Genomic DNA, 16343 nt, shown 5'->3' on the forward strand with positions numbered 1-16343 from the left:
AGGGACCACCTCTGTTTCAATGTGACACTTAGTCTGACCAATTTTTGCTGGTATCTTAACTCTCTTGGTAGAATGGACAATTCTCCCATCTCCAAATTTGAAAGCTCTGTTGCTTGGTGTGTCAATCATATTTTGTACTTCCTTCATATTTAGTTCACTGACATAGCTATCAAGCCATTTTTCACCACACACTGTCCGTGTGCATGCAGTATCAATCACAGCAGATCCTAAGGATTCAACTATAAAAATCTCAGTATCAGATTCATTTGAAAACAGTGTAATGTTACACTGCTCTATCTCTGTGTTTACATTTTCCTCTGTTAGTTTAACTTGTTCATTTTTATGAGGACAGTCTTTAACCCAAGGGTAAGTGCTTTGACAAATAGCACATTTCGATCTCCTTCCATATTTGTGCCGGGAAATGGCGCCCTCTTCTGGTTTTCTTGAGAACGTGACTTGTTGGCGCCTTTTCTGTGCTGCTCGGTGTAATATGCTGCGTCACTCACTTGCATTCCATCTGTTATTGGCGCGACAGACGTCTTTTCACCAAATATAGATGCAAAAGTCAGCACAGTACAAGCAGTCAAAGCCAACTGTTTCTCCCTACCATCTAGACAAGCAGTGTCTAGCAACTTGAACCCTAACACTGCATCTGGGAGAACCATGTCGTACTTGCGCATCCTATTGTACCTCTGTTCGAAATCAATGATGTAGTCCGCCATTGCAACCGAAATATCTCTCGTAACACTGTCAAAGTTTGAATATGCCTCGCAGGCACGGTCTTTCTCTTCTTTAAGAAATACAGAATCCAGTGCTGTGATCAAAGTTCCCATACCGTCATCCTTGTTCAAATCCTCAACGGATATTTCCAGTGCTGTATCTCTCGCTCTTCCCTCGAGCGGTAATACCACCGCAAGTGCTTGCTTTTTCGCGTCCAGATTAGTAACGCGTGTCCAGATTCCCAGTTCATTTTTCCAACTTTCGTACGACCTCTTCTCAACGAAGCGAGGTGGCACATTGTAGTTATTAGCCATCCTCTGCTACCAATGTTAACTCGAAATGACACAACGACAAGGTTCCAGTTTAACAAAGTTTACTATCTGTATGAACACACTACAAGGTAGCCATTACACTCAAGGCTAGGTCCATCAACCAACTGACTCCCTGCGCAGGCGCACTCTTGACTGAGTGATAGCCCCGTAATAACAGAAGTATAGAGATACTTAAAACATTAACTTAACAGACTTCACAGGGCAGGGGCACGCCATTCCAACGCCGACGCCATGTCCCGTCGGCCCTGTACTGCAGACGGCTGCCGCCACTGTGAACGGAGAGAGGGACGGGAGAGAGAGCTGTGTGCAGAGGGGGTCTGTGCCACAGTGTGTCGGGCGAGTGGGCCTGTCTGCTGTGAGCTGCAGACTGTCGACGTGGCTGAATGGGGGCAGCAGCAGGGACAGGACACAGACCTACAGCCAGTGCTACAGTGGGTAGAGGCGCAGGTGAGGCCACCGTGGGAAGAGGTGACAGCGCTCTCACTCGCGACCAAAGGGTTGTGGTCAAAGTTTGAGCGACTGCGGCTGGCTGATGGCGTGCTACAGCGGGCATGGAAGGAGTCAGCTACGGGAGAGGAGAGGTGGCAGGTGGTGGTCCCAAAAGCACTGCGGGAGGCTGTGCTCCAGAGCACTCATGGGGGGGTGGGGACTGGACACTTTGGGGTCACAAAAACACTGCGCCGCCTCCGTCAGGGCTTTTACTGGGGGCAGCACAAGAGGGATGTGGAGGACTTTTGCCGCCGCTGTGACAACTGCACAGCGAGAAAGGGCCCCCCAGGCCGCTCTCATGCTGAGCCCCAACAGTTCCCAGTGGGGGCTCCCATGGAGAGGGTGGGAATGGATGTAGTTGGGCCATTCCCCACCACAGACAATGGAAACTGCTGGGTGCTCACGGCCATGGACTATTTCACAAAATGGCCCGAGGCCTATACTCTGCCTGACCAGGAGGCAGAGACCATTGTCGACGCCCTGACAGCGGGGATGTTCAGCAGGTTTGGAGCTGCGGAGTCCATCCACAGTGACCAAGGCAGAAACTTTGAGTCCCGTGTGTTCGCCACCATGTGTGAGAGGCTGGATATGCACAAGACCCGCACTACTCCTCTCCATCCTCAAAGTGATGGCCTTGTGGAGCGCTTCAACAAAACGCTTGGACAGCAGCTGGCCATCGTCTCTTCCAAACACCAGCGTGACTGGGACAAGCACCTGCCTATGGTCCTCATGGCATGCCGCTCCGCTGTCCAAGACTCCACCTCCTGCACACCTGCCCTCCTCATGTTGGGGAGAGAGATCCGCACCCCTGCGGAGATGGCGTTTGGTCGGCCCCTGGATAGCCCTCATGTTCCCCCGGGGCCGAGTATGCCCGGAGACTCCAGGACCGCCTGGAGACAGCCCACACCTTCGCCAGAGAGCAGCTGGTGAATGCAGGTGTGAGGCAGAAGAGGAACTATGACGTGCACACCCGGGGAAGGCACTTTGTGGCTGGGGAGCTGGTCTGGGTCTACAGCCCCCTAAGGAAAAAAGGTAGATGCCCCAAGTTGGACAGTCACTGGGTGGGACCCTGCAGTGTCCTGGAGAGGGTAGGGGAGGTTGTTAACCGGGTGCAGCTTCCTCCCATGGGGAAGAAAGGTGGCACTGCACCGGGACAGGTTAGCCCCATACAGAGGGGCCTCTTCTCCCCAAACCCCAGGGACCCCCATAATTCCCCTCTCTGGCAATGACATTCTCCAGGCACCCACCCCCAGGTGCTGCAGACAATGCTCCAGACAGCCCACTCACCCTGTCTCCCTCCCTGTGTCACCGCGTGGTTCCCAAGAGCCACGGACTGTATTACCCGTTCCCGCTTCCTTGTCCCCCATATCCCTGGTTTCCAGAGGGGCACTCTGCGACCATCACGGCCACGCAGGCAAAGGAGACCTCCGGGTCGCTTCAGAGACTTTGTTTGTTCCCTCGGGGACGAGGGACTTTGTGGTGGGGGGGCTGTGTAGCGACCCGCACAGACAGCTGTGTGTTATGTGTTAGGCTAGTAGGTGGTTGTGTTGTATTTACCAGTACCCAGTGTTCGCGGGGTCCGACATGCCAATCAACCTGCTATCTGCCAATCACGGGAATGCCTGGAATGTTCTGATGCCGGGCATCCTGGCGGTTGGCGGAGTGGCGTGGAGGGGGGTTGGGCAGGGGGATGGAGCATTGGAAATTAAGACCAGGTTTAGCCTTTGTTCTCTCTCTTATGTCTGGCCTTCACAAGAGAAGGTCACGGTTGGCTTGTGGTTATCTTTCATTTATTTGGCGTGGGCTACGGCCAAACAGTGGCCTGTGTAAAGTTGGGTTAATAAACCGTTAATTCGTAAACTCAATCCTCTGTCTGGACAATTGTTCCTTTATGATCTAGTCAGGTCATTACAATATTTTCGAGGACGGGTGAAATAATGGATGTTGAAATCAAAAACCAAACAATTGAAAGCAAAATGTATAGAATTGTAAACAAAAATAAGACATCAGAGCAAAACCCCAAAACTTATAAGCAAATCATTTTAAAAGCGAGCACAAAACTCTGACAAATTATGAAAAAATATATTTGAAAACGAATGCAAAAATCGTTTCAGGTTAAACTTTCCCAGCAATCAATCTTATTGAATACATTTTGCCTAGGCTCTTGCCTGCATGTACTACGTTTGTGTTACGCTACTCGTATCTTTGCTTTCGATGTCTGTTTCTTTGCTTTCACTGCCAGGTATTGGCATAATTTTTTCCGTGAAAGGCGGGTTTAGAGGGAAGCGTAGATAATGAGTATCCATTGGTCCGCTAGTTTTGGAGTGACGGTTCGTCTTAACCCAATCAATGAACATGATAGACATGTTTTTTTTTCTTTTGTCTACTTAAGTAGACGATCTGACGTCACTACTACGCGCCAAATCTTCCCCCATGTTCAGAACATGCGGGCACAGGGGGGAAGATTTGGCGCGTAGTAGTGACTGCAGATCGTCTACTTAAGTAGGCAAAAGAAAAAAAGCATGTCTTATCATGTTCAAATCTTTTTTTTAATTAATTTGTCAGTTTTGCTCTCGCTTTAAAATTTGTTGATTACAAGTTTTGGGGTTTTGCTTTTGTCTTATTTTTGTTTAGAATTCTATACATTTTGCTTTCAATTGTTTATTTTTTGATTTCAATATCCATTAATACACCCGTCATCGAAAATATGTTTACATTCTAAACTTTTTTTTTCATGTTAACGATTTATTTTAAATTCAATACATATGGCGTGAAATTGACCCCATAGACTAGCCTACCTGCACTGTATCTGTTTTTGGCTAGATCGCACGTTCTAAAACCAGAGTAGGCACTTTGCTATTTAACACAACAGTTTTTGTGACAGAACTACAGGAAATGCGATGGAAACACATTAACTTTAGATTTGTACTTGGTACATGAAAAGTTAAACGAAATATTACTTTTTCTGTGAACTATGTCATCACGCACTGATTTTTATCCGCACTAAATCCGTTTGGTGGAAACACCACTGGATGGAAACCTACTTCGAATGAGGCCTGTGTCTATACATGTTTTGTTTTCTGAGCAAAAATGACCAACATTCATCTGCTCTTGCGCTTAATGCCCTCTGTTGGTAGGGTTTCGGTACCGCAAGATCGTCACTCTTTGTATACCACGTGACTAAATGCAGAGTAGGTCGTCCACAGAGTTTCAATCTTTGGTTCGTCACTCCCGCCGCCCTTGTGGTTTCACTTCCGCCATCTTTGTTTGAGCAGAGCTACGGAGTGAGCAGAATAGCATAAACGTATTCACTTTAATTTCCCTCAAAATGTCCAAACTACAGCTGTTGAATGTGTTTCTCTCACAGCGCTTGACGGAGGCAACTGTTGACATATTTGAGGCAGTCGAAAAAACAATAACCGAGTTCCAGGAAGAAATCTCCAGTTCAAAGGAGGAGATCGAACGTCTACAGAGGCTTCTGGATTTGGCTTTGAAACCCGATTTAAAGTTACATAAATCAGGTTTGTAGTGGCCACTGCTAACTGCTAACTAGACTATAAAAAAACAGGAGGGTGATGTGCACATCCTAAACTCGAGTAACGTTGCTGCGCTAAACAATTATATAGATAAATAATTGAAAGTCCCGCACCCGGTAGTAGCTCCTCAGTGTTTTTGGGTGCGGTAAAGCACGGGGGAGCGACTAGCTAGCTAACTATATTACGTGTGCGGGCTTTTAATTTCTTTATCACTAACGTTACTAGATCAATGGCATGGCTAGAGTTGTTGCAAATACAATTGTTGCCAACAACTGTAAACAAATATAATGAAATATATAAACAAAAATGTATTTCTGCCACAAACTGAATGTTCATATAATTTACCCCCCCCCCCCCAGATGCCCAGCAGCTTACTCTCCCTGTCCCAGAGGAGGTTCCCCCTGAGAAGCAGCACTGTGAGCAGGAGTGGAGCCCCAGTCTAGGCCAGGAGGAGCCAGATCCCACAAACATTGAAGGGGAAGAGGAGGTCAGGACCAGTCAGGAGGAGCAGCAGTATCAAGGACTGGAGCCCGACATAGAGTTCATATTTACTCCTCCCTGTGTGGAAAGTGACTATGATCAGGACCCACCCCAGCCCTCACCGACCACCAACACAACTGAAGAGATGGACACTGAACCGGAGGGGGAGAGAAATGGGGCATCATTAACAACCAGTGACTTCCAGTCCCCCTCTGTAGAAAATCCAGGATCCCCTGCAGCTCAGAACAACACCAGTGGAAGTGTTGATGTAGTGGCGAGTGGGGGACTACTGTCAGCGTTGGGGTTAATACGTACAACCAGTATGCAAGCAAGTGTTGGAGGCCGGAGAACCAAAAAATTACCCCACAAGAAAGTACAAAGCTCCCATTCCAGTGCAGTAAGCAGGAAGACTACCAAGTTACCCCTTAAGATAGTGCAAAGCCCAGATACCAGTGATGGAGGCAAGAAGACTACCAAGTTGCCCCTGAAGACAGTGCAAAGTCCAGATACCAATGTAGTAGGCAGGAAGACTACCAAGTTACCCCTCAAGACAGTGCAAAGCCCCGATACCAGTGTAGTAGGCAGGAAGACTACCAAGTTGCCCCAAAAGACAGTGCAAAGCCCTGATACCAGTGCAGTGGGCAGGAAGACTACCAAATTACCCCTCAAGACAGTGCAAAGCCCTGATACCAGTGCAGTAGGCAGGAAGACTACCACGTTACCCCTCAAGACAGTGCAAAGCCCTGATACCAGTGCAGTAGTCAGGAAGACTGCCAAGTTACCCCTCAAGACAGTGCAAAGCCCTGATACCAGTGATGGAGGCAGGAAGACTACCAAGTCACCCCTCAAGACTGTGCAAAGCCCCAATACCAGTACAGTAGGCATGAGAACTTCAAAGTCACCATGTATAAGAGGAGAGGAGAGTGGAGGACTACGGTCAGCACTAGGGTTAGTTCGGACATTGAGAGCACGGGTCAAGAAAGAACAAAGCTCTCCTGCCAGTGCAGAAGGCAGGAAAACTAAAAAGTTACCCCACAAGAAAGGAAAAAGTTATCTTACCAGTGCTGGAGGCAGGAAAATCATCAAGTTACCCATGGTAACATCAGCCAATAAAAACCATACTGCTCCTCATTGTTGCAAGATGTGTGGGAAGTCTTTTGTTTTCATGACTTATCTAGTTAGTCATGTGCAAAAAATTCATTTAAAGGATAAATACCATCTTTGTGGGGTTTGTGGGAAAGATTTTAGGTCCACAGATAGTATGGTGAAGCATTTGCAAACCCACATGGGCGTGAAGCATTTCTGCCACGCCTGTGCTAAGGTCTTCACTTGTAGTTCCAACCTGAAAGTGCATATGAGGATCCATACAGGGGAGAAGCCATTTCAGTGCAAACACTGTGGTAAAGGCTTCACTGTGAGAAAATCCCTGGAAGACCATGAGAAGACTCACACAGGGGAGAGGCCATTTAAGTGCACTTCATGTGGAAAATGTTTCTCGTCAACGACTCATCTAAGTCGCCACCAGGAAATTCACACAGGAGAGAAACCCCATCAGTGCAATGATTGCGGGAAAAGCTTCAGTCGGAAGGAAAAACTGGCAGAACATATGAGGACCCATACAGGGGAGAAACCATATCCCTGCCCTGAATGTGGCAAATGCTTTGGTCTGAAGGGAAATCTGACCACCCATATGATAAGACACACAGGGGAGAAACCATGCAGGTGCGAAGAATGTGGCAAATGTTTCTCTTTGAATGCAGACCTGAAAATTCATATGAGGACACACACGGGGGAGAAAAGATATAAGTGCAATGTCTGTGACAAATCCTTCACTCAGAAGGCGTACTTGGCTAGCCACACTATGAAACACACGGCAGAGAAACAACCGGCAGAGAAACAACCGGTTCAATGACTGTGGTAAATGCTTCAATCAAATGGGAATCTTGAGAGAACGTGAAGAGCACTTACAGAGTAAAAACTCCTCCGTTCATTGTGAATTTATTTTTGTCGTTTTCTGGTGTGAGAAAAATGACAATACACCACCACAGTTGAAAAAGTTGAAAGAGACCTGTGTGGGGAAAATGTGAGGTTAGAGCCTAGTTTTAGAGCACATTGTACTCTATATACCATTAGGAACCTCAGATGACGACTGGGTAGAATAAACTTAGGGTATGCATGAATAAACATGCAGAACATGGTAGAAAAGTTTGTAGATTGAGTGGATTTTAAGGCAGAAGCAACAGTCCCAGCTAATTTATCAAATGTCACAACAATTTAGTCACTATCTTCTATTAGTAAAAACTCTATTTTGTTTGATTAAAGGGTTAGTTCACCCAAATTATAAAATTACATTGGTTTCCTTACCCTGTAAGTAGTCTATGGACAAGGTATGACAGCAATCCATGTTTTGGTTTAGTTTCCATGGCACTGTTTTCACATGCTAACGTTTTAGCATTTGTGGCACAAATCCCATTCAAGTCATGGGACCGATTTATTTGTGACTGAGGATCACAATCCATTTCAGATACTTTCGGATGATTTGGACATGATGCGTGAAAAATGCTAATATCGGTTACATGACTTGAATGGGATTTGCGCCACAAACACTAAAACGTTAGCATGTGGAAACGGTCATACCTTGTCCATAGACTGCTTACAGGGTAAGGAAACCAATTTGGGTGAACTATCCCTTTAAGGCTAATGCGTTGTTTGATATTAATGTATCTATATCACAGGAGGTTGGTGGCACCTTAATTGGGGAAGACGGGCTCATGGTAATGGCTGTAGCAGAATCAGTGGAATGGTATCAAATATAGGGTTTCCACGTGTTTGACGCCATTCCATTTGCTCTGTTCCAGCCATTATTATGAGCTGTCCTCCCCTCAGTGCTGATCTATGTAATACTATATCATCGGTATCGGCTTGATTTCATCTTATGAAAGTATTTGTTGCAGCAATAACAAGGAATTGTGTACATGTTTTGTCATTTATTGTAATGGACTTCCTTGGCTTGACACCCAAATTAAATGTGTAGCTTTTTGTTTGACCTAACATCAGCATTTTGTGTGAAACCTATGAATATTTGTCTATTACATTTACCATTCATTAAAAAGGTACATTTTTGTTCTTGAAATAGCCTACTCCTTGAGTTTGCACACAAAACATCCATAGATATCATCGATCAGAATCACCTTCATTCTCCAAATACATTTGGCTTGGTGAAATAGTACTGCCGCAGTAAACAGTATACAGACAATGATAAACAGATAGCATAATAGAAGCAGAGTTTACACAAATCCACATGCGAAATGCACTCCAGTTGAACAACTACAAGCTACATTATACACTAATTGTACAAAACATTAGGAACACCTTAATATTGCATTGCACCCCCTTTCGCCCTAAGAACAGCCTCAATTTGTTGGAGCATGGACTCCACAAGGTGTCGAAAGCGTTCCACAGGGGTGCTGGCCCATGTTGACTCCAATGCTTCTCACAGTTGTGTCATGTTGGCTGACTGTCCTTTGGGTGGTGGGCCATTCTTGATACACACCGGAAACTGTTGCGTTTGAAAAACCCAGCAGCGTTGGAGTTCTTGACACAAAGGCACCTAAAGGGGTTGCGTTAAATGCGGAAGACATATTTCAGTTGTACAACTGACTTGATATCCCCTTTTCCTCAATAGTTTGTCTTGCCCATTCACCCTCTGAATGGCCCACACACAATCCATGTCTCAAGGCTTAAAAATCCTTTAACCGGTCTCCTCCCTTCATTTATACTTATTGAGGTGGATTTAACAGGTGACATCAATAAGGGATCATAGTTTTCACCTGGTCAGTCTGTCATGGAAAGAGGATGTGTTCCTGATGTTTTGTACACTCAGTGTACATTATGTATGTAGAGATGTATGAATAAAAAAACTATTTTACAGGATGATGTGCGGTGGGGAAAATATGTTTCTGAAAAAGAGTCAGGTGCATATGATGTGCAAAGAGCAATGTGCAGTTCTAGGATGATAGTGCAGGGTGCGTAGTCCATGAATGAGAAGATCGTTGTGGACCAGGTAGCCGGTTGGGCAAATAATTTCAAATAGGAAATGCATGTTTAATAAGATCTTCTCTGCTCCGGCAGGGTTGCATAGCAAACCATCTGATAATCACTGTCACTGCAGAGACTAGTGGAGACATATCTTTTTTGACTTCGGTATTATGAGAGACCATGGAGGAGACATACCACTTCAATCATCTAGGTTTGTTTCTTATTAACTTCAATATTATTCATAATAAACTTGGCTATTACGATATCCAGTGGCTCACATAGCCTACTGTGGAGTTTAATTAATGTGTCAAATGTTCTGGTCAAAAAGCTGAAATAATTATTCACTCTAAATCAGTCATACTGCACAGCAGGTGGCGGTAATGTAGCAAGCTGTTCTTCACAGCCAATAACTTCCCAGGGCAAGAGCTATAGAGGCTGCGCATGTGTATCCGTTTATTTGCATTTGAGAGAAGAAATGCAATAAATATAGTTATTCTGTGGATTAAGAGCATTAATCTATCTGAAAATGTCCAAACTGCAGCTGTTGAATACGTTTCTCACCGAGCGATTAACTGCGGCGGCTGTTGAGATATTTGGGGCAGTGGAAAAAACGATAACGGAGTACCAGGAAGAAATCTCCCGTTCAAAGGAGGAGATCGATCGTCTACGAAGGCAACTGCACATAGTTACCCAACCGAAGATAAAGTTACATAAAGCAGGTTTGTGGCCACCTACCTACCATTACAGATAGGTATAGTTATTAATTATGCTACACAATTCAATAAATTACACATTGATTGCGTTCCAGGTAGCCTGTATTGGTGTCGCGCTGTGGACGATTATCTGATATCACCCTGAGGGAAGGAAACACGCTAGTGTAATATCCCAGGAAGCAAATATACTAAGACATTTTCTGAGATGCACAGATCGACTGCAATAAAGTTACCATGGCATGCGAATACTGTTGGCTGATTAAATAATCTGTGCAAGCCTCTAGAGTTTTTACAACACCCATTCATTTATAATCAAAGTGAATATTTTAAAATATTAGTGCCTAATACTTGGACAGATTACATCTCGTCTTGTCACCACTATGAATATGGAGATCTAGACAACTCTTTCATCCTCTGTCCTTTCTGCCAGATACCCAGCAGCTCATTCTCCCTGTCCCTGAGGAGGTTCCCCTTGAGCAGCAGCACTGTGAGCAGGAGTGGACCCCAGGTCTGGGGCAGGAGGACTCAGACCCCACACAGATTAAAGAGGAACAGGAAGAACTCAGGACCAATCAGGAGGAAGAGCAGCTTCAGGGGCTGGAGTTTGATACCAACATTCTAACATGTTCTCCTCCCTTTGTGAAAAGTGACAGTGATCAGGATGACCCACATAAGTCCTCCCAACTTTACCACATACAAACTGTAGAGAACAGAGAGAGGGACCCACTACCTACCAGCAGAATTGAAGAGATCAAAATAGAACCCGATGAAGAGGATTACAGAGTATCAGAACCAACCAGTGACTCTCAAACCCTCTTTGGAGTAACCCCTTACAGCTCTGTGAGCACATTAAATATGAATCAGCTAATTGGCAATGCAGAATCAGACAAACCATTTCAGTGCAATGTATGTGGCAAATTCCTCAAGAGGGAAAAAAGTCTTATCGTGCATATGATGGGTCATGCAGGAGAGAAACCATTTACATGTCCTTTATGTAACAAAGGCTTTGTTGCGGTAGGCACTTTAAAGACACACCTGAAACTTCACACAGGGGAAAGGCCACACCGTTGCCATGTTTGTGGAAGATGCTTTAAACTGAAAGGAGCCCTGACGGAGCACATGAGGATACACACTGGGGAGAAACCATTTAGCTGCCATGATTGTGGCAAATGCTTCAGTCGGACGAATGCCCTTACGAATCACATGCTGCACATTCACAAGAAGAAAAGAACGTACAAGTGACCTGCGGAGAAAGAGTCTGTCTGAAAAGTAGCCTTCTATCTATATGGCACACTTAAGTAATGCCCTTTTAATTGAATAAAGTATGGGTCAATATTTGAAGGAATAAACGCATTGACCGTTTACTAAACAACAGGTATTCTCATGTTATGAAGCTATAGATAGTTAGGAGCCTCTGTCATCCATCTATTATTCAAACAAAATGATTGAAGACCAACATACACGACGTTCAAGTCTACTCATTTTATTTATTTAAAAAAAATAAAAGTCTGTGGGTCTAAAAAAAGCACATTTTACATTGGAATAACAAAACCCAAGGGATAAGAGGTGTTTACATTTGCCATCCTTGAATAGATGTCACTAATCCACTGCAAGAGAATGTTTTTCCTCACTGCAGAGATAGGAATGTTGTACAGGCTTCTGTGACACGCAGAAGTAACATGCTTAATAGGGAGAACTAACAGCAAAGACATTGATTTTCATTCTAGGTCAACCCATGGATTTTTTTTCAATTTCTTGAAGGACCTTTAGACCAGTACCTTTGTAATTTGGAACATGGCCATAAGAAATGTGTAAGGGTGCATGTATCAGTTTTACATTTAAGATACTGAGGAGAGGAGAAAGGGTTAAAAGCATGTCTGCAATTTGGAGATATATGCAATATGTGTATTATTCTTAATTGGATTGCTCTAATGCGATTACAGATAGATATTGTTTTTGCATATCTCCAAATGTCCTCCCACATCTCCTCAACAATAGTAACAGACAGTTCATTCTCCCACACTCGCTTGACCTCCTGTGTATCTACAGTAGAAAAGGACCTTAAAGTATCATAAAATAAACTTACAGACATTTTGCGTTGTGAAGAAAACAAGCATTCTTTCAATGACAGACATCAGGGTTGCCAACCAAGTTGTTGGTTGAAAACGTGTCTGACTTGTAGAAAGCGGAAAAAGTCCTGCTTTGGGAGCTGATATTTCTCAACCATCTGCTCAAATGACATTAGAATCTTGTCAGCATATAAATAATTTAGTCTGCCTATGCCCTTATTAATCCAAAGGTTAAAGCCAACATCCACCAATTTTGGTACAAAATCTGTGCTCTTAAGAATCTGGGTAAGAGCGCAGAGGTTATTTCGGACCTTCCCTCAAAACGTTGAACTGATCCTCCATGCCTTGAGTGTATTAATTGTAATGGGATTATCTCAGCTATCTTTTACAGATTTGAAGCTTCTGAAAATAAAAGATCCTGCTAGGGGTATGTTGAAAAATATGTCTCAATATCTAACCGAATGGAGGAGTCGTCATTTGTGATCCAGTCAGAAATATACTGTATATATATATACACTGCTCAAAAAAATAAAGGGAACACTTAAACAACACAATGTAACTCCAAGTCAATCACACTTCTGTGAAATCAAACTGTCCACTTAGGAAGCAACACTGATTGACAATACATTTCACATGCTGTTGTGCAAATGGAATAGACAAAAGGTGGAAATTATAGGAAATTAGCAAGACACCCCCAATAAAAGAGTGATTCTGCAGGTGGTGACCACACACCACTTCTCAGTTCCTATGCTTCCTGGCTGATGTTTTGGTCACTTTTGAATGCTGGCGGTGCTCTCACTCTAGTGGTAGCATGAGACGGAGTCTACAACCCACACAAGTGGCTCAGGTAGTGCAGCTCATCCAGGATGGCACATCAATGCGAGCTGTGGCAAGAAGGTTTGCTGTGTCTGTCAGCGTAGTGTCCAGAGCATGGAGGCGCTACCAGGAGACAGGCCAGTACATCAGGAGACGTGGAGGAGGCCGTAGGAGGGCAACAACCCAGCAGCAGGACCGCTACCTCCGCCTTTGTGCAAGGAGTAGCACTGCCAGAGCCCTGCAAAATGACCTCCAGCAGGCCACAAATGTGCATGTGTCTGCTCAAACGGTCAGAAACAGACTCCATGAGGGTGGTATGAGGGCCCGATGTCCACAGGTGGGGGTTGTGCTTACAGCCCAACACCGTGCAGGACGTTTGGCATTTGCCAGAGAACACCAAGATTGACAAATTCGCCACTGGCGCCCTGTGCTCTTCACAGATGAAAGCAGGTTCACACTGAGCACATGAGCACATGTGACAGACGTGACAGAGTCTGGAGACGCCGTGGAGAACGTTCTGCTGCCTGCAACATCCTCCAGCATGATTGGTTTGGCGGTGGGTCAGTCATGGTGTGGGGTGGCATTTCTTTGTGGGGCCGCACAGCCCTCCATGTGCTCGCCAGAGGTAGCCTGACTGTCATTAGGTACCGAGATGAGATCCTCAGAGCCCTTGTGAGACCATATGCTGACACATGCACATTTGTGGCCTGCTGGAGGTCATTTTGCAGGGCTCTGGCAGTGTGGATTCATATCAAATCTTGGTGAAAAATACATCTCAAAGTTATGACCTTGACCATGCATGAACTACTGTATTTTGTTCAATGAAGATATTGGTGATCAGCAGTAGATACATTTTTTAAACGCAGGTGAGAACTTGTAGATCTTTAATCCAATTCCTATCAAAAATATATTTACATCAACAATATATAATTTAAGTGTTGGGGCAACAATCTTACCTCCAGGCATCATTCCATGTGGTGGGGGGCCCCTCATTTGCATCATAGGGGGACCATGACCACCCATATGGGGCCCAGGTACTGGTAGCATGCCTGGGCGTGGAGGGCCACCTGGGGTTCACAAATCACAGGTTTATTGCTGCGTTCATAACCAAGTGGGAAGGGGGTAATTAACAGTTGTGAAGTCATAAAAAACAGTTGAATGCTTTCATGGTGAAATGGTTGAGAAACACAAATTGGCTAATGGCAAACAAGCTTTGTCAACCATAAACTAAAACAACAGCTATCATGCTTATAAACAAATTATAGTGTTCAAAAACAATATCAATAGATTGCTTTTTATAAATAATGTTTTGTTGTTGCATTTAACTGCTGAAAATTGTTATCAAAGTCATTTATTTAGTAGGTGATATCAGAGTTCAGCATTTAAGAGAAGTCAGAGCTCAGGGATCCCACTAGTAATTATGAGCTGGAGGGGCGTTTCCCAGTCTCATGCTCATTTTTACAATAGTAGGAGATGTTATGAACGCTGCAAAAGCTCAGTCCCCAACACACCAAGTTATCAGTATAGGGCCGGCATTATTGACGGGCCTTAGGGGGCCTGGCCCACCGTACTGTACCTCCTTGCCCATCCAAATAAAACATTTAAATATTGATCATTCATTTGACCGAGACGCAAGCCAAAATAATGACACATCAATCCTAGATTAAGCATCTGAGCGAGAAAAACAGTGCTCCTCTGTCTCAGTATGTGTAGTCCATTAATCTGATGCTGTCTGGCCAAAAAGAGTAAGGCATGTCATACTCTTTTTTGCCAGACAGCACCAGATACATGGGTGACATATAGTAAGACAGAGGGACGCTGTTTCGCTCGCTTGAATGCTTTCTCCAGTGAAATTGTTTCAGTCACTTACAAATTCAAGGGAAGTTGGCGGGTGCACAGTGCACTGTTCGGATGCTGGAATTATTTTGGATGAACGTGCGAAGTTAACCTACTTTTTGAAGATATTTTTTTGACAAGCTGATAAAAACATAACGGACTAGGGAACCAGTGAACGGACTAGGCGGGATCTTCCCCGATTGGAAGGCATCCGGTGAGGAGGAAAACACAAGGCAACATGTTAACCTATTGTAGCGACCCAATACCTAAACAAACAACACCTAGGACTAAGGTGTTGGGTTGACAGTGGCTGGAACCTGGTTTGAGTCCCGGTCAAGGCTACCCCTCAATTCACTACATTGGTGTGAAACGTGGGATGGTGCCAGTGAGGCCATCGGAGAGGCGTTTGTTAAAGTGAAGGTCTTGGCATAAAGAAGCGTGAGAATTCAAAGGAAGGGGGTAGTGTCGCGACCTTAAAAGAGGTTGGGATCTCTGTCCTTGATGATTAGTGCGTAAGGGCTAAGGTGTTGGGCTGACAGTCGCTGGACTGTTCAAGTTCAAATCCTGGTCAGGGCTACCCCTGAATTCGCTACATTATTCACACTATATGATTGTTATGGGTGTGTGGGGCTTGTGAATGTTTTGCATCTGCACAAGCTGTTGCTAATAAACAAAACTGCATAGAATCTGCTGAATGTTTAGCTATCTCCCTTCATATGTGCTTGCTTGTTTTCAGGGTTGGGGAGTAACGGATTACATGTAATCTGTTACACGTAAGGGATTACAAAAAACGGTAATTGTAATTCGTTACGTTACCAGCAAAAATATTGTAATCAGATTACAGATACTTTTGAAAAACTAGATGACTATTTAGAGGATTACTTTTAAATTCAGAAAGGATGTTTGCAAAAAAAAATCTGACACTTCTCTGTTTTCTCAGACATTCAAATCAGCATTGAAAAAAGACACAAATTTAAGTGAGTCTGACCACAAGTCAAAGACCACAATGATGACACACCAAATGTGTTTGATGGACCGCGGGAAAAGAGCAGAGCTGTGTTTGAATACTCATGAAAACCGCACTAACCATACTATTTGTGACGTGAATTGAGTATATAGTATGCTTATTGGTCATAGTATGGATATAGTTAGTATGCCAAAAATTCCGGGATGTCGTACTAAATTCGCCAAAATATGAAGTATACACGCAGAGGACACTATTTCCATACTTCAGGGCCCATAATGCAATTCTTCAGGAAATGGGTGTGGCTTCACATTGTTTCCAGATTTGAAGAAAATGGCGGAAAATATGCA

At 44.4% G+C, this 16343-nt stretch overlaps 2 protein-coding genes across 2 annotated transcripts; both read left to right on the forward strand.

Moving 5' to 3' along the window:
* The first annotated feature begins 4774 nt into the window (after positions 1 to 4774).
* On the forward strand, positions 4775 to 8690 carry LOC120058487 (zinc finger protein 37-like). Its single transcript, XM_039007184.1, has 2 exons — positions 4775 to 5062; positions 5437 to 8690. The coding sequence occupies exons 1-2, from the start codon at positions 4870 to 4872 to the stop codon at positions 7467 to 7469; spliced, it is 2226 nt and encodes a 741-aa protein (XP_038863112.1). The 5' UTR covers positions 4775 to 4869; the 3' UTR covers positions 7470 to 8690.
* Positions 8691 to 10024: 1334 nt separating this feature from the next.
* On the forward strand, positions 10025 to 12929 carry LOC120058490 (zinc finger protein 454-like). The gene is made up of 2 exons (XM_039007197.1): positions 10025 to 10314; positions 10739 to 12929. The coding sequence occupies exons 1-2, from the start codon at positions 10122 to 10124 to the stop codon at positions 11548 to 11550; spliced, it is 1005 nt and encodes a 334-aa protein (XP_038863125.1). The 5' UTR covers positions 10025 to 10121; the 3' UTR covers positions 11551 to 12929.
* The last annotated feature ends 3414 nt before the right edge of the window (positions 12930 to 16343 follow it).

The sequence above is a fragment of the Salvelinus namaycush genome, chromosome 2 (assembly GCF_016432855.1).
Source record: "Salvelinus namaycush isolate Seneca chromosome 2, SaNama_1.0, whole genome shotgun sequence".
Classification (NCBI taxonomy): domain Eukaryota; kingdom Metazoa; phylum Chordata; class Actinopteri; order Salmoniformes; family Salmonidae; genus Salvelinus; species Salvelinus namaycush.